Source organism: Trichomycterus rosablanca, chromosome 23 (assembly GCF_030014385.1).
Source record: "Trichomycterus rosablanca isolate fTriRos1 chromosome 23, fTriRos1.hap1, whole genome shotgun sequence".
In the NCBI taxonomy this organism is placed as follows: Eukaryota; Metazoa; Chordata; class Actinopteri; order Siluriformes; family Trichomycteridae; genus Trichomycterus; species Trichomycterus rosablanca.
Window position 1 is genome coordinate 17,272,124 of NC_086010.1, and position 17,480 is coordinate 17,289,603.

Here is a 17,480-nt window from a genome sequence, read left to right on the forward strand (position 1 = left end):
TTAGCTAGCAAACAAGACGTGTTGCTGTAGGGCAAATGTACTAAAGTTAGCAAAGTAAAAGCTTTTTATTTGGTTACACGTTTTTAACAAACTCATTTTGTTACACAAAATGTTAAAAACTGAACATTAGGTGAAAATTGTTACCTTGAATTTCTGTCAGGTAAAATTTTAGAACCAACCGTCTCGAGCGCTGTCCAAAGCTCGCGGTGCTGAAAACTGTAACGACAGACAGCGTGTAGCTCTTTGTAACCATTTATTCCAGAAATAAAACACTTAAAGTAACACGTTTTTATAACGATATATACAAATAGCGCCTTATTATAGTATTTAATAACGGGAGATATACCTTTAATCTTGTTTTATTTACCGTTTTACGGTCGAACGACTCACGAGGCTGTTGTTTTTTAAAAATTAACGGTCATTAACGGTTTTCTTGTACTGTCCAATCAAATCCAGGGGGCGGGTCTTAAACTTAAACCACCAACAAGTCGATTTAACCTGCTTATCTGAACAAACGCTTTCTAAACATTATTATTAATAATAATGTTTTTATTATTATTTATTCCACACAACACCACTATATTTTAGTACTTTACTAAACATATATTAAAGAAAATTAAAAGCAATTACAAAAAAACTTCATTCACCGAGCAGCTAAAACTGGTTATCTGCTGTAGTAAAACGCACTGACTACTACTGACTACTATTTGTATGTCAGGCATCGACCTAAAACTGTAGAGCATCACAAGTCTCATAAATGTGCTGCCTTAACTCAAATGCTGGAAATTCATAACTTACTATTTATTTACTATATTAGCTATACAACCATGCATTATGTATTTATGCTCAGTCAATAGGACGAGAATAAATCATAGTACATGCGTGTGCACTACCAGTTATAAGTTTGGATATTTTAAGTAATATTTCTTCTTTATTCTGTTTAATTTTGGCTTCTAGAATAACAATCTAATCAAAACTAGTCAAACTAATCAACAGCACTTATTCTGACTGTTTGCATTGTTATGGATTTCTCTCAACCAGCTTCATTTACCTCAAAGTTTGCTGCTTTTTCTTCTCTTGATTAGTTGAAATTTAATTAACTTCAACCAGCTATGTCCAAACTTTTGACTGGTAGTGATATGTTTATTAATTGCAAATATTATACAGATTCTACATTATACAGATTTGATGTATTGCAAATTCTACCTGATACCTGTTGAAAATGATGTATTATTGTAATTCATATTTGTATCAGTAAAATAAATATCCTAGTATAATAATGAGCGCATTAATGGTTTACTCTGATTTTCCCCCATTGAATTAGTACATGTTATGTTGTTTGTAGAGAGAAAGAAACACAAAGGACTTGGAGAAAACCCACAAATATGTAACTATAGGCTAAACTGAATCTTTCTTCAGTCTGACACAAAACCACAAGGGGGAGAAAACGAAAGAAAAAACACCTTCAAAGCCAAAACTGGCACCATAAAGTTTAAAGTTTGTTGCTGATCACATAAACGATACATTTACTTCTAGTGCATTGCAGCATCCACGTTCATGGCAAAAACATGCTGTGAAATGTGAACAGCAACACTGGATTGTCATTAGTTGTTAATCTGTGGTAGATCTATTCGTTATTTTTGTAAATCCCAAGATTGTCGTGGCATACGTGATATAAAAGTGGTGTTGCAAAGCTATAAACTACAATGCAATTCCAGACATCTCGACAAAAAAAACACACAGAATAGTATAAAGTTTTTGTATTCTTTATTAAAATACTGTTGTACACACAAATATTGCAAAATGTGAGACGATGAACACAAGAAGGGCATAAAAAGTACTAAGATTGTGTGTGTGTGTGTTTGGGGGGGACCTAGCACATCGTACTGGAGTGTGATTCTCGAGGTACAGGGCTCATGATACAAGAATTAGCTGTCTATTGGCTGGCTATTCTGGAAGAACGTGAGCAATCTTTGTAAAAAGGACAGGCTTGGCACCATATTCATATTGACTGCTCTGACATATAAACAGTTAACGCAGGGTACACATTTCGAGCATGGCATTCACACACGTCACACCGCATGTCCATTTCCCCACAGATCTATCCAACTCGCTCCTGTTCCACTGTAGCTCGACTCACAGATCGAAATTCACCAATGACAAGTCAGCACATTCAATCACTGGCTTAATTCGTGTCGAGTCGTCGTCCTGAGATAATTCCAAACCAAGTGCAAAGAACCTCCCCTGTACCCCACGTTTACCTGGTAAGAGATCGAGCTGCGGCTGCTTTGTTTTCCTGCACAATGCCATCATGATCTAAGACAAACTGATGAAAATACATCTGCTGGGGTTGGTCCACAAATTGTAATCAGTGAAAAAGAGTAAGAATTTACCAAAGTTCTGCTGTACCATCATGCATCAGTGGGCGAGACAGTAAAACACAGAACTAGAACCACATAGATCACTTCCAATGAATCAAGTCTAATGCAAGACCAGTTCAAGACCACCCATTATGGATTATGATCAGGTAAGTGTTTGGGTGTAAAGGGTGAACATGACCAAAGGGAAGGAAAACAAATATGAGGAAACTGAGGGTGAGGATACGGACAGATTGTGATGTTGCACCACAAGAGGCATAAAGACAGGACTTTCCACAAAGGGCAGAACTGGCTCCCTTCCTAAATGTGGTCCAGTTCTTTGGTTCCTTTACAGACAAAAACAAGCTTGGTTGTTCCACTCACAATTTGTATCACATAGCAAAAGCATTAAAATCCAAAAATGGAGGTTGCATAACTTCTACACAGCAACAGCAGAGAGCACCCCTATGTCAGTGCCACCAAAATTACATTTACCAAGCATCTATCCATCAGCAATGGCAGCTCCTGTCAATCATATGCCACATTTAATCAGTGACCACAGTCATTTAATTACGTTACATGGACAGAGAATCTAGTTCCAGTTACACCACTCTTCTTTAAATGATGTGTCTGGATTCCTCCAGCAGACACGGAGCAAGTTCAACCCCCACCATGTGCCAATCAGTGCTCTCAGCAACCCCTTAAAACCACAATCATTCTGTCCTGTCTAAATCACGGGAGGCCAAAAGTGGTCTGTCTATCTCGTCCTGCAAGTGGTCCGTCTCGACTCGCAGTGCCTAGGGTAGAGGGGAAGAGATAGCAAATCAAGCCTTGCTTTTGCTGAAACCTAATCCCATCATTTTTGTGTGAGGTCTGAGTTACACCCTGTGGCCACCACACACAGTCATTTTTTATTTATTTTTAAAAAAGGGAAAACTAAAAACTTTGAGTGCATCCTACACTGTAAAAATAAAAACCCCCAAGAAATAAAAATAAGAGCAGGAAATTGAATCTCAACATTATCAACATTGTTCCCCAAGTCTTAAAAAAATTTATCACAGCCGTCAGTCGGCGAGTCCATAATTCGGCAGCTGAAGGGTTATGAAAACTAAAAAAATACCATTTAGAAAATCAAAACTTCCTTTTTCAGGACAGTGTATCTGACTGGAGGTGAGCAAGCAACCAGCTGCCTCTGGTCCGGCCGGTAAGATCGTCAAGCTGCGCGCGAGCTGTCGTCCTTCACTGTAGTGCAATGTGCTCCGATTTAGGCAGTCCCACCCCCTGCCTATGAGGGGCGCTACAGCGAGCCATTGGCAGCAGCCAGCAGTTCCTGGAAGGTGCTGTCGAAACACCGCTTCAGGTCTGAGTAGGTCACAACCAACACACTTTTCTCATCGCGACTCACCAAGCTGATCTTCTCTGGTACTCCAGCATCCAGCTGCGATGAGAACAGATGTGAGATAGGCACATGGAAGATACGCACATGGAAAATAGTCCTGAAGTAGCAGAATGTTAAAGCATGGGCACCTTGTTAAGACAGGAGACGATGTGGCTCAAGTCGATCCAGGGAGTGCCAGCCTCGGTCACCTGGTGGAACAGGTGATCTCTGAAGAGCTTCAGCAGGTAGCGATCGCCTGTCTCGGACCACGCCGGATCTTTCTGGAACCTGCAGCAATCCAGACAAAAACTTTGAATATCATGTAGGGGAGTCAAAGTAGTAAAAGATCCTATCCTGTGTTCTGATCAAAATGTATGAATGATTTGAGGCTACATACAGTATTAAAACAGAAGCTAAATATACAGTAAATATTTAGAAAAAGAAAATCAGCATGTATATTTTTAGTTTAAAGCCAACATTAAATATTTGGTGATGATGTAATGTGAATGTATTAAAATGTATACATGTATTTTGTATACCGACAGGGGTTTTAATTTCACCCCAAGCTATTTTAAGATGCACAAATACTTGGAATGGAAGCACTAACAATGAACTGAAACAACGGTTCAGCCCAGACCCCACTATACAAGCCGAGTACAACCGGTGTACATTTATAAAACACAGAACAGAAACCTGGTTTCACAGCCTTAACAATGAGGACGGCTTTATAAAGGTCTGAGCTAGACTAAACAGTCTGCAAAATATATATGAAGTATTACTGGCACATTTGAAATAAAACGCAGGACTTACTCTGGTCTTTCATTTATGGTTCCCAGTTTGGCCAGCAGGCGAAACAAGCGACCATTCTGCACCTCCTGTAGGAAGGAAGTGAACGAGTTATAAAAAACATTTGGGCTGTATGTGCTGAACAACATTTTCATTATTTGCTGCTTGTATATGCAAATATACTAATATAATATGAATTTAATATAAATTTAAAACTACAGGCATAAAAAACAGGACTTCACCCCAAACCCACTTTTAGTTCCTGTTCACCTAACTTTCACTTACAGTGTTCCTTAATCCAAGTCAAGCATTTGTAGGAAGTCATTAGAGCCCTTACAGGTCTATTAAATACTAGTTTACCTTAACTGACCAAGACTTGAAACATGCCAGCATTAATGAACGAGGTTGCACATTTCACACACTACCGACTTGTTACACAGAATGCTGCATAAGCTCCTACATATAATAAATTCTGAATAATAATAATACATTTTCTATACTTAACTACACCGCTATACATTATTAAACCAAAATAAAAGGTTGTATTTTTGTAGGTAATTAAAAAGTGCATTAAAATAAATATACAGATAATATGTTTGTTGTTTTACCATGACTGATTTTAGGCACACATGGCTTGCGTGTGCATTTGCATCTCTTGGTGCACATCTCGGTCAATAAACACACGGTTAAGATTAGATCTATTCGATCCTTACGTCTCTAGTCACGAGTGTATATTTAAGGACTGCGCATTAACTCATCAAAATAATAAAAAACGCCGCTCAGGTGGCGCAACGGTAAAACACTCTAGAACACCAGAGCTGACATTAAGAACTCGTCTCGAAACTCAGCTCTGCCGTCCGGCTGAGCTGGGCGGCTACATGAACAACGATTGGCTGCTGTTTATACATGGCGGGAAGCCGGAGAGGGACCTCATAACTGATGCAATTATGACCTCTGAGTCAAGAAACAATGCTGACCAGGGTGTGGCTCTCCGTATACAAAAGCTGATCCGCATATGAACTCGCCTTGTGCAGGTGAAAAGATGCAGTCTGCTACTGCACGTGTGTCGGAGGGGGCATGGGTTAGTCACGGCTCTCCTCAATCAGAACTGGGGATCAGCATCAGTGGAGAGGACGCATAATGCAATCGGGTAATTGGATACGATTAGATTGGGAGGAAAACTAAGAAAATGCAATAAACAAAATAATAATAATAAAAATACGCAGGACATAAAAAGATCCCCGCTGTCAACAAATGAAAAAATATGAGAAATAAACGGCATCATGGACGCCGTTAAGTACCAAGAGATTACAACAATCTGCCAGCTTCTGCGAAAAAGATAAAACTTGGTCATGGTTGGATCTTATAGCAGGACAATAATCCAAAAAACCAAGCCACTTCATTATTAAAAATAGATAGATGCGTGTGTGTGTGTGCGTACGCTAAATGCAGGGTGTGGTCAGACAGTGTTTTAACCACTATTTACAAACTGTGAACTGTTTAATACACAACCCCAAATTTAGAGAAATGACAACTCCCCCTTCGCTTCCTGGCACATGCAAACATGCCAAAACAACATGATCACTTTGCTCGACTGTGTGTACCTTGGCCAGATCCTCCTCAATGACATCATTCCTCATCTGCGAGGCATCAAGCTGGGTGTAGAACCTGGCACCAATCATGGGCATGATATCATTGACGCTGCGCAGGCGACTTTGCTCCGTAAGCAGGTACCTGCAGACCCGGAGTCACACACAGTGTTAGTTCAGTGAGGACCAACACGAAGCACACGGAAGCACATCGTGTGTAAATTACTGCTGATGTTTAACAGTATGGATGTTTATCAGTGCTACAAGCATGCAGGTGTGTGTGTGTGCGTGTGTGGGTGGGTGGAGCTACGTGGTAGAGGGCTTTCGCACAGGATGAGGTTCTTGAGGTCGGACGAGTAGTTGATGGACACCAGCTCGATGGCTTTCTGCAGGTTCTCTCTCTGAATGCCAGCCAGAGAGTTGCAGGCCAGCGCCAACACCACCTTTCCCAGAGAGATTAGATCGGCTTGCTGGCACAGAGAGAGGGGACAGTTACAAGTGTGACCATGACAGGCTCCTATTCTCAAAATGGCAAATACACACCGAGTTTGTTTACTACAGTTTTAGCTTTTCTCATTAGAAAATTAACACATGATGTTTTAACAGGAGTGTCAAGACTTTTGAATACTATACATCATATTTTATTATGATTTTTAATGTCATGTGTTACACACTTTGGTTACAAGATTAATCAGTTGAAGTTTAAGGAAAATTTTATATCTCCAATTAATCTGACTGCACGTCTTTGTACTGTGGGAGGAAAACCCATGCAGACGTGGGAAGAACATGCAAACCTTACACCGAAAGGACCCAGGGAATCGAACCCAGAACCTTCTTGCTGTGAGGCGACAGTGCTACCCACCAAGCCACCGTGCCGGCCTGTACATCATATTTAAATGCTTTGTTTAAAATCAACTTGCTAAATGCTAAACTATGCCATCTACATCACTATTCTGTTCCACATTACTGCTGCGTTCTCATGATGTTACTGGGTGGATCTTAACACTTAGACGGTGCTGACAGCCATCATCCATATGCAAGTCTACAAACACCCTGGTGAAATAAATAATAAATATTTAACCCAAGGGCCAGTAAGTCCCTGGCTCGAAGCCACATGCATCAGGGGTCACACTTGCGAGTATCAGGCAACCAAGCAAATGCTTTTGTCCCCCAATCAGTGGTCAGAATTTTATTGCAATGCTAGACCTTACGAAGGCAGCAAGATTCTGGTGGGGCAGATGTTTCAGACTGGTACCTTTCCTGCCCATTGGAACGCTTTTAAAATCTGATAAAACACATTAAAACTGCTACACATTAGTTTATGATTTTTACCTGGAACTGTGGCATGAGAGCCAGGTGATTGGTCTGACTGTTGTCAAACGTTAGGACATCGAACACTCCTACACAGTTCACCCGTAACCTAGAGAAGAAGGGCAAGTGTAATCCACATAAAATATGATCCCAGAAATGTACCAGTTAAATACTAAGCATGGTGTAAGGAAAGCATAATTACAATACATGTGATGTAATCAGGAATCTTATTTTTAACGTTAGAACAGCAGTAAAACATGCTAACCCAAAAGTGCTGAGATCTCAAGCACACGGGTTCGAATCTCAGCTCTGCTATCAGCTGACGGGCACCTAGACAGACACGTGATTGGCTGTGTGTCTGTAGGTGGAGGGTCAATGCCTGAAACAGGGTATCTTGTCTCTGGTGTAAGTGCAGCCTTTGCTGACCGGTTGAGGCGCCTGCACGGGGGGCTGCTGATCAAGGATGGCACGTGTGATATTGCAAAGACCGTTTAAGAATAATCTCAACCACATCTTTATATACAAGGTGAGAACGCATCTAAAACTCGGCTCATGCGTCACTGTTGTTATGTGGAACTAAACTTTGTAAATAAATTAATCATCTCTGTATTTCAGGAACAGAAAACTAGCCGGAAATTAGACTTCTGCATTCTCTTCACATCTAACCAAACTACGCCATATCAAAGAGGCTTATCTGGTAACCGTGTGTGGCTGTGAGAGCGAGCAGGTCCGGTAAACCACAAACCTGAAGCACTGTTGAACACTGTGCAACAAAGTGCAGCTCTAAAGTCATACGACAGCTAAAGAAGTGCATAAAGACGTTGAGGAAACATGTAAGTCACTGTGGATAAAAGTGTCTGCTTAGTGCTGTAAGTCCATTTTCCTGTTAATGCGCAACACAATATAATACACTGGTGCTCCAGTCCAAGGTTTCTCAGTGATGGAGGCCACAGACTCTAAACTGCTCCCTGATCCTGACACAACTTATGAAATTAGCTCTCAAGTCACGTCAAGTGTGTAGGGATAAAGGGAAACTTGAGACTCTGCAGGACCTACTCTAGTGCACTTCATATTAAACAGAATGATATTCGAGATACAGCCAGTGTGATTTAAAGATGAAATCTAGTATTACATCTAGTCTAACATACTGCAGCCCTGGTAATAGGAACGCCATTGGTCGCTAGTATGTGCGTACCGTGTTTTTCCAGTGATGAGGATCTTGCTGGGGTCCATGACCCTGCAGGCTAGCCCGGCTGTGTGGATGGTGCGCAGGGCTGAGCTCAGCTGCACAATGTAGGCCCAGATCAGAGACTCTGGCAGCAGGCCGGCGTGTTGTCGGGGAGGAGGTGGCTCATGCTGACCTGCAGAAACAACACAGATGCGTTCTGAGGAGGGGGAACAACTACAGACAGGAAGGCTCAGACACTGATCAGAAATCATTTCTATTCTCAACATCTAATTAAATTAAAAACTAGCAACATTTAAATATGGAAAATGTAAACAACAATATACAGAATGTATTGAACAAAGCAAAACAAATGTTAATCTTTGGCTGTTTTGACACAGAGATAGTGCAGTGTGACTGAGCCACAATTGTAAGCCAAAAATTGCTTGGATTGATTCAATTTGCATGAATTTGTGAAAGCAAATACCTGAAGAGAAATCATGGAACATCTTTAATGCTCTGCAGAAAATGTTATACATTTGCCAATTGATTATACACACCTTTATCAAGACTGTCTCAGGGATTAAAGATTTATGATTAACTAATTAGAACCTGTACAAAAATTTTCACAGATTTTAGTAATGTATTTTGTCGAACAGACATAAATGAAATATAAAATCCCTTCTGCATTGTCAAGTAATAAAACATTATAAAGTAAATCTGATTTCACAATATAACCTTGTCAAAAAAAAAAAGAATCACTTCTTAAATGTTATTAGTGTTTGAAAGCTTCAGACTGTCCTGTTGACACTCTTAGCTTCTGCAGCTGTCTGATTAATCCTCAGATTAACCGTGTCCGGTCTGTAGTTCCACTAGTCAATGTGTAGCCTGCAAAAAAAACTGAGGAGTTGTGCTTCCTCCATCAGTTTTACTGTTGCAGGTACCGGAGCCCACCTGGCACTGGAGCGGTTTCAACCACCACTTCCTCTTTCCTCACTTTACACTGACACACACAACCAGCTGCAACCTGCTCCGAATACAAGCGAGTTCAGGGTGTCGTCACAAACAGAAACCATCGAGACACAAGTATGTGCTCGGAAAAAAAAATATGTAGATGGTTTGTGTTTTCTTCCTGTCCTTTGCAAAAGAGCACCATTTTGGTTATGTTGTACTGGTCGACAATGGTTTGTACTATTATTTTGGACTTAAACAAGATGTTGGGATGTAAAGTTGCTTAGAAACTTGTAAAAAATCATAGCCTGCTTCCTGAGATCTTTCCACACTTTCTAATGGGTGAAGTCTAACTAAGTTGCTGCCTGTATAATTAAGACCCCACAACAATCAAAAACCCTACAATAATACTATGAAAGTTTTTTTTTTTTTTACATAAAAAAATCCAGTCAGTCTTAAACAACGACAAGACAGGCATGTAATTTACATCTGTATATTTAACGGTCATTAAACACACAAAGATTTGCATTTACATGCAGATCTAACTGTCCAACAGAAGAGTGTTTTAGGCATTACAGGACAACTCACCCCACTTTCTCTTGGTGAAGTAAGAGTCAGCCGTCGGGTCGTTGAAATGCCTGCTGTACATGGTCTCGGCACCCGCATGGAAGTCATAAGAAAACACCAGCGCTGAGAGAGAGCGAGAGAAAGACGTGAATGCTCAGACATTTACCAAATCAAATCAGTTTCAGCGCTCAAAACTTCATCTGCGTCCTTACAGTGATCTCCGAAAGCTTTGGTGGTGAAGACCTCACGGAGAGTTACAGCATTGGAGTGCTGGATCTTCTTCCACATGTCCACCAGCACCATACACTTTGTGTTGACCAGCCTAAAGCCTGTAAGAACACACCAGGCGATGATACAAGCGCTTTTAAATGTGCTGACAAGTACATATACAACATCCTGTCTTGTTAAAGCAACATTGTCCTGTCCTATGATCTAAATAATCCTTGTGCATGTCCTACCTCACATAGTCAAGCCATCTCAACCTCTGCGTCCTAACTTTGCCCCCAAAGCATCCTGTCTGGCTCTCCTGTCTTTTTGATTGCATATTAATCTATACTCTCACTTGAGCAACCTGTTCTTATCACACACAATTTACATACTAGTTAATTTGTCGTCTGTGCCATGTTTCCGAGTTACTCTACACCTTTCCATCCAGTCTTGTCAATGCAATCGATCGCTCTGTTCTCTTGTCTTATATGCTGAACTATTTGTACATTTACTGGCAATAATAAATTAAAAAACATGAAGATGTTTGGTTTTTACAGCATCTCACCATGTATCCTCCTGAGACAGTAAGGCATGTCGTCTTTACTGCTGACTGCTTTGTAACAAGAAGTGATGTAACTGAAGTTGCTGGTTTTTTGGAGACGGTTGGGGGGAGGCAGCGGTTCGAGGGGAAACAGACTGTGGTAGCTGTCCACCTCAGATGGAACCCCTAAACAAACATTACAAAAAGACATACAAACAATCTTACTTTAAGTTTCTCGAGCCGTGTAAAATTAATTAAATGTATTTTCTAATATAAACACATGAAAGAGTGAAGGAATTCCATTACAAAGAATTCCAGCCACAAAAACCATCGTTATAACCGTTTATAAATCCTTTAAGCATGCCAGACACAGGAAGTGGTTTTATTTTCTCTTAATATAAATCCAGACAGAGTTCAGACATCTCATCCAAACCACACTAAGCACTTGTTTATTTGGATTTTCACATCACGTTTTACACTTTGGTTACATTAATGACAGGAACGGAAGTAACTCATTACACAAGATTCATCAGTTCACAAGGTTACATCGAACACAGTCTTGGACAGTTTAGTATCTCCAATTCTGCACGTCTTTGGACTGTGGGACAAAACCGGAGCAACCGGAGCTCCCGGAGAAAACCCACACAGACGTGGGGAGAACATGCAAACTCCACTAAACACTTAAGCAATCATTAGTTTACATTCATGAGAATGGAGTCATAACATACCTGTATTTTCTGAGTGATCGATCTGTGCCATTGTTATTAAATGCCTGGTGATCAACTCCTGGGGGGAAAAAAGAAAGAGCAGCACAATGTAGGATTGCTTTATCTACAAGCTGATAATCTTTAAAAAAATGTTGGTATGTTCCAGTGAGTGTACAGAACTGGACCTTCTGTGGAGTAGCAAAACTAATTGTGTTAATTAAATGTTCTTGGGGTGCACAAATGGAATCCACCAAGAATAAAAATGACAAGGGTGGTAGATTTATTATTTTTAAAATGAGCTAAACACTGCTGCTTCTTATGCCCCAAAATGCAAAGTGATAAACCTGCACAGCGCTCGTAGATGTACCTCTTGGACACTTAGCCAGGTCAATAGCTTGAGACCTAATAGTGCATACGGCACTGAGAAGGAGTGAGAAAGTGTGTGAATACCTGTCGGAGCTCGTCAGCCATAAAAAAGGACGGTGCGTTGGCTTTGGGCTGCATGTAAGCCACATGAGGTGCTGTTTGCGGATAGATGTGGTACGTCGGAAACACCTAAAAACATAAACACAGCTATTCATATCAAAGTCACGAGCGAGCAAAGAGCTTAAGAAGAAGAAAAGCTCAGATCGTACCATTCCAGCCATGGGACCAGGTGTGTTCTCGGTGTAGAAGTAAGTGGTTCCACCCACAGTCTCCTTCTGGATGATGTGGGAGGCAGCCCCTTGATCAGACACCGTGGTGGGCACCATGTAATTAGCTGGGTTGGGGTTAGGGGTGTGGCTACGCCGCCTGGGAGCAGGGGATGTGTGCGGGGTGATTTTGGGCGAGTGGAGAGGCGACGAGCCAGCAGACAGTGACATACCTGCGGAAGGAACGCACATGGTAATGATCCAGAAATGTGATAGGAGAGTGATTGTTAAAGTTCCTCAGCAGGATCAGTTCCTCACCAGGAGCAAGGCCCGCGGCTGTGGAGCTGCTCAGGCCGGGATGAGGGAAAAGTGGAGAGGAAAACGCAGGAACGGCTGCCTGAGTCATGCTGGACATGCGGGGTGCTCCTTTAGGGATGAACTCAGTAGCTGCAGGATTAGGAGCCTTTAAACACACACACAAGACTTCATTTTATGCAGAATTATTGCTACTAGTTGTTACTTCTGATAGAAGGAAAGCACAGTTATACAAATAAAAACTAAAAAATCCCCAGCACGTCCCCCCCCCCCCCCCCCCCCCCCGAAAAATTATAATAACTTTATAATATATGCACATTGTAGTTTGAGCAAACATAACGCAGCTGTAAGAATGAAAATGAGTGGAACTACTGACCTTTCTCCTTTGTGTTATGCTCAAAGCACCAAAGTCACTAAACAGGGACGACGTGGGGGAATTTACCTGGTCTACAAAAAAGAAAACAAAAAACCACACAGTTTAGGGAATTTACATACATCTTTGAAACTTACTAAATACTCTCTAATCTGCCAATCTGACCAAAGGAAACTGTTCAGAAGGAAGTGAAGCTCACCATGAGCGCTGTGGCTGTAGTTCTTGGCACTGTCATTAATGAGACTCGGGGAGCTGCTGCTGGTGGTCATCCTCTAAATACACACACACACACACACATACACACACTTTTTAATCTAATGATCACTAACACAACCATAGAAACTGTGAGCTCCAGAATTATTGGTATTAAGAACTTGTGTGATACAGGGGTCATTAACGTATGTATGTTTTGGGTCATTCTTCAGCTTTATGATTCAACCATGACCCACCATAGCTTTCAGGCAGAGGCAGTCTGGTTTTTACTTCAAATTTCCTGGTACTTACGGTTAATGCTGTCTTGTTTTCTAACCATGAGGTCATTTCAAAAGAAAAACCACCCACAATATCACAGATTTTCTTTAATACTTCATAGTGGTAACTAGGTTCTTTCTTTGTATAATCAGATTTACCAAAATTTGTTTCCCGTCAAAAACACCCCTTAGGTCATAAAAGTCCAGCTGCTTATGTTTTAGATTTAAAGAATTATTTGACATTCAATCATCTTAAGTTACTAAAAGATTTGTTGTGGTCTACTTACTAACATAAACCACTTTTTGGAAGATAAAGCAGATATTACATTGGCTCTCAATTATTTTAAGTTAGGACTGGACTTCCCTATTTTCCGACAGCTGCAAGATTCGGTCTATGCTAATGATGAAAACCTCTTTGACTGTTCTTTACTGCGGGAAGAGTTTGTGTCAACTGAAAACCACACGTGCCCAATAAAGTGACCTATGAGCAGCCAACATGTACAGTTACATCTCATCACAGTTGGTGTTCCGTCAAAGGACAAATCACAAATAATCCATGTCATCCATTTACCCAGTGCCAACTATCTACCAATGCTATCAAGCATGCAAAATTCGTTCCCAGGAAACACATTAACATAGCAAATGTTAATGCATAAAACCTAAGAGGGGATTATTACGGAATTGAAAATAACATTTGTGGAAGGAAACAATTATATGAGATAACAGCCTGCATACACACCTGCATCATTGAATATTTGGACTCTGCAGGGCTCCCAAACCCGTTGACGCCAATAAAGCTGCTGCTGAAATAGGAGTTGGTGAGGTTTGCATCACTGAGGGCTGCGCCGTCCATCCCAGGAACTGCAAAACAATTTTTTTAATTGTTGTTAATAACACAACACATTTAGTCATTTTATTATGAGTGGTCTTATGAAACTAGAGTTCTATACAGTAAAATGGGTGAACATCTGACATTAAGCCCACTGTAAAATGTGGTGGTGGCAGCATCATGTTATGAAGATGCTTTCTGGCAGAAGAGACTGTTAATGTGGTCAGGACTGAAGATTTATGGCTCATCTTCAGTAAGATGATGGACCATCTCAACACTCAAGTGGGTAAAAGTGTACGTGCTTCCCAAAACAAATAAAACATTGTAAAGCGCTAACAAAAATGATCAATACTTGATGTGCTGCATCTGACAAATCCTAGGTTGTACCGTTGAGTTAAGTTGGGGAAAATTACAGTATTATAGAGTATTGGTTCATGAATGAGATACAAGATTTTTCCTGTTTAACCCTTTGATGCACAACCTGGGTCAAAAGTGACCCAACTGAGTTTTTATTTTCTACGTCTTTGCAATAAATTAATTTCGCCATTCGAGCTTCCATGAATTCCTCAATTAACTTGTTTTTGATCATCACAAATCCTTATTTCAGTTTTATATTTTTTACTTTTTTAATAAAAATCATTTTTGTATCACTACCCTTCTAATGCACAACATGGGTCAAAAATGTATTTACTTATGTATTTACTACGGAATTTGACAGAAACTACTGACATTTGTAAGTGTTTGTAGTCAAAAACATATTTACTGATCTTTTGAAAGACAACCAAAGATTAGGCTCTTGTATCTTGAATATGTCCAATACTATTTGCTTGCTAGCTGTTTACATATTCTAGTATAGATAGCTTTTATTAGTTAAGACAGCAAATACATGAATAACTGACAAATGTGCATATGAAAATATTCTTGAATGGATGAATTTGGGTCATTTTTGACCCATGTTGTGCATTAGAAGGGGTTTGCTTAGCTTGTGCATCAAAGGGTTAAAAGAGGCAGTGGCTCCGACGTACAGAGGTAGCCTAGTGGGTAGATCTTTGGGCTATCAACTGAAAGTTGAGAGTTCGAATCCCAGCTCTGCCATGCAGCCAATGTTGGGGTCTTGACCATCCTTAACCCGCCCTGCTCCAGGGGCGCCGTACGATGGCTGATACCCCTGCGCTCTGACCCCAGCTTTCAAACAAGCTGGGATACGCGAAGAAAGCATTTCATTGTACTGTACACCTGTATATGTACAGTACAATGCAGTTGTTTTTGTTTGTTTATTTATTAGGATTGTAAGTCATGTTTTACACTTTGGTCATTCATGACAGAAACGGTAGTTACTCATTACACAAGATTCATCAGTTCACAGGTTTAATGTCAAACACAGTCATGGACAATTTTGTATCTCCAATTCTCACTTGCACACAGTCTTTGGACTGTGGGAGGAAACCGGAGCACCGGGAGGAGACACGGGGAGAACATGCAAACTCCACACAGAAAGGACCTTCTTGCTGTAAGGCGACAGTGCTACCCACTAAGCCACCGTGCCGCCCCACAATGCAGTTGTAGCCTAGTGGTTAAAGTACTGGAGTAGTAATTGAAAGGTTGCTGGTTCAAGCACCACCACTGCTAGGTTGTCACTGTTGGGCCCTTAAACAAAGGCCCTTAACCCTCAATCACTTTGGATAAAAGTGTCTGCTAAATGCCCAAAATGTAAAATAACAAGTGAGGAGTGCTGTTTAAAAGAGGCAGCGGCTCTGAGGTAACTGTATCAGCCAATCCGCAGCCGGACAGACTCTGACGTCACTGGTTGAGTCAACTAAACGCACTATTCTTAAAAAGCTGAAGAAGGAAAAAATACAACACACACTCAAAACTAATAAATAATTTTAAAAACTTAAAAAATATGTAAGAATCTTAGATGTTTTATTTAATTTTGTTGCTAAATAACCCAGGTGGAAATGCAGGCGCGCGACATTGTTGCACAGAGCGCGAGACACAAACACAATGCAACGTTACATGATGTTGTAATACTAAATAATACAACTTTAAACAAGTTGCGCGGTAAAAGTTGTAATGATTTTTAAACATTACAAAGCCAAATGCATTGCAGATTAAAATTTGGACATTGCAAATGCAATGTAGTGGTTTGTGTTGCATTGTAAACAATAAGCACTGACAGCTCGTGCATGCATGTATGCAATAAAAACGCGCTCTTAAAATAAAGTTCTGCAAAATTTTACATAATATAGCGCATACTGCACGGTATGATTAGATATCCTGCGCTTGCAATGCATATTAAACACCTAGCATGCAGTGTTTTTGGTAAGAAGTAACCAGGCCTTGCGAATCCTGCGCCTCGATTTGAAGAGATCATCCACTCAGGCGCAAAGTTGACACCCAACATTGGAGCAAAATGCGCGCCTCGGTGCGCCTGCTTTGGCAATCGAGGCGCAGGATTCACAAGGCCTGATTCCTCCTCTAGTGCAGCACGTTTTCCCAAAAAGAAGTTCATAAACGAGAGCTCATTACAATACCGAAACTTACTGCCCAACAACTGACCATCCAGAGGCGCACCAGCAGGCCCGACAGCCTCGCTCTTTTTGGGCAGATTTCCCTGGGTTGCGCTCTGAGCAATAACCGCCGCACCTACCGCGGCTGGATCTTCGTGCAAGAACTGGCAATCGTCTCCGTAAAAGCACGTCTTGTCTTTCGCATAATAGCGGCAGAATTTCACCTTGACGCCCGGTATTACGACCCCGCCGAGCGGAGAAGCCGACACCGGGAGTCCGCTATTCATGGCACCGCCGCTGCCGCCGCTTGAACATAGGTCGTCCCGAACACCTTTATCCAGCCAAATAAAGCGCAAACTCCCAATATAACCAGCAGGATCATCCAGACCGAGCCTCCACACACACTATCACACACATTGCGCTCTGGAGAAGTGTCTCTGTGCAGGTATAAAAAGAGAAAACAACAGCAGCGGCGGCGGAGTTCCAATTCAGCTCCAATCACGCTGTTGTTGTTTTCGGCTCCGTTCAGCTAAAGCACAAACCAGCGCACCCGCACTGCATTGTGGGTAAATGAGCGCTGGGCCTCACTAGGTACTTGAGCTAAAATAATAAACAAGCAGGTTTTCCACAAACATCCACATTATTATAAATGTACTCGAGTCAGGACATATTTATTATTCATCTAATTATTTTATGAGGGATTTATTTCTTTTCAGTTAAAATTTGGAAAAATAAAATATGTTTACAGTTTATATTGTTTATTAATTAATGCTTTTAATTTTTGTATTATTA

At 40.9% G+C, this 17,480-nt stretch overlaps 1 protein-coding gene and 1 long non-coding RNA gene across 15 annotated transcripts in view; both read right to left on the reverse strand.

Annotated features, from left to right (window-relative positions):
* LOC134301022 (uncharacterized) overlaps nucleotides 1-437 on the reverse strand; it is a 42,724-nt gene extending 42,287 nt beyond the window's left edge. For 11 of the 12 annotated variants that reach the window (XR_010007401.1, XR_010007406.1, XR_010007404.1 and 8 more), the window contains exons 1-2: nucleotides 347-433; nucleotides 145-216 (exon numbers count right to left, since the gene is read on the reverse strand). This is a non-coding gene — a long non-coding RNA (uncharacterized LOC134301022). Of the gene's footprint in view, nucleotides 1-144; nucleotides 217-346 lie in introns of all 12 variants that reach the window. The other variant, XR_010007402.1, reaches the window with a different exon arrangement.
* Nucleotides 438-1,750: 1,313 nt separating this feature from the next.
* pan3 (poly(A) specific ribonuclease subunit PAN3) lies at nucleotides 1,751-17,188 on the reverse strand. Of its 3 annotated transcripts, none has more exons than XM_062985535.1 (18): nucleotides 16,738-17,188; nucleotides 14,089-14,210; nucleotides 13,079-13,151; nucleotides 12,883-12,953; nucleotides 12,510-12,654; nucleotides 12,195-12,424; nucleotides 12,010-12,114; nucleotides 11,581-11,638; nucleotides 10,877-11,038; nucleotides 10,317-10,433; nucleotides 10,126-10,227; nucleotides 8,617-8,782; nucleotides 7,443-7,530; nucleotides 6,441-6,580; nucleotides 6,126-6,255; nucleotides 4,546-4,610; nucleotides 3,885-4,023; nucleotides 1,751-3,795 (listed from the first exon to the last, which is right to left on the reverse strand). In XM_062985535.1, the coding sequence occupies exons 1-18, from the start codon at nucleotides 16,973-16,975 to the stop codon at nucleotides 3,655-3,657; spliced, it is 2,292 nt and encodes a 763-aa protein (XP_062841605.1). In that variant the 5' UTR covers nucleotides 16,976-17,188; the 3' UTR covers nucleotides 1,751-3,654. The 3 variants fall into 3 exon arrangements, 2 of the variants coding, with proteins under 2 accessions (XP_062841605.1, XP_062841604.1); XM_062985534.1 differs by having other exon boundaries at nucleotides 16,723-17,188; XR_010007398.1 differs by lacking the exons at nucleotides 1,751-3,795; nucleotides 3,885-4,023 and having other exon boundaries at nucleotides 6,421-6,580; nucleotides 16,723-17,188.
* Between the last annotated feature and the right edge of the window lie 292 nt (nucleotides 17,189-17,480).

Coding starts and splice junctions, on each gene's coding strand:
- pan3 (XM_062985534.1), bottom strand. CDS start 16,975: ATGAATAGCGGACTCCCGGTGTCGGCTTCTCCGCTCGGCGGGGTCGTA. Junction 12,954..13,078: donor CTACAGCCACAGCGCTCATG/GTGAGCTTCACT, acceptor TCTTTTTTGTAG/ACCAGGTAAATTCCCCCACG. Junction 6,256..6,440: donor GACCTCAAGAACCTCATCCT/GTGCGAAAGCCC, acceptor CCGGGTCTGCAG/GTACCTGCTTACGGAGCAAA.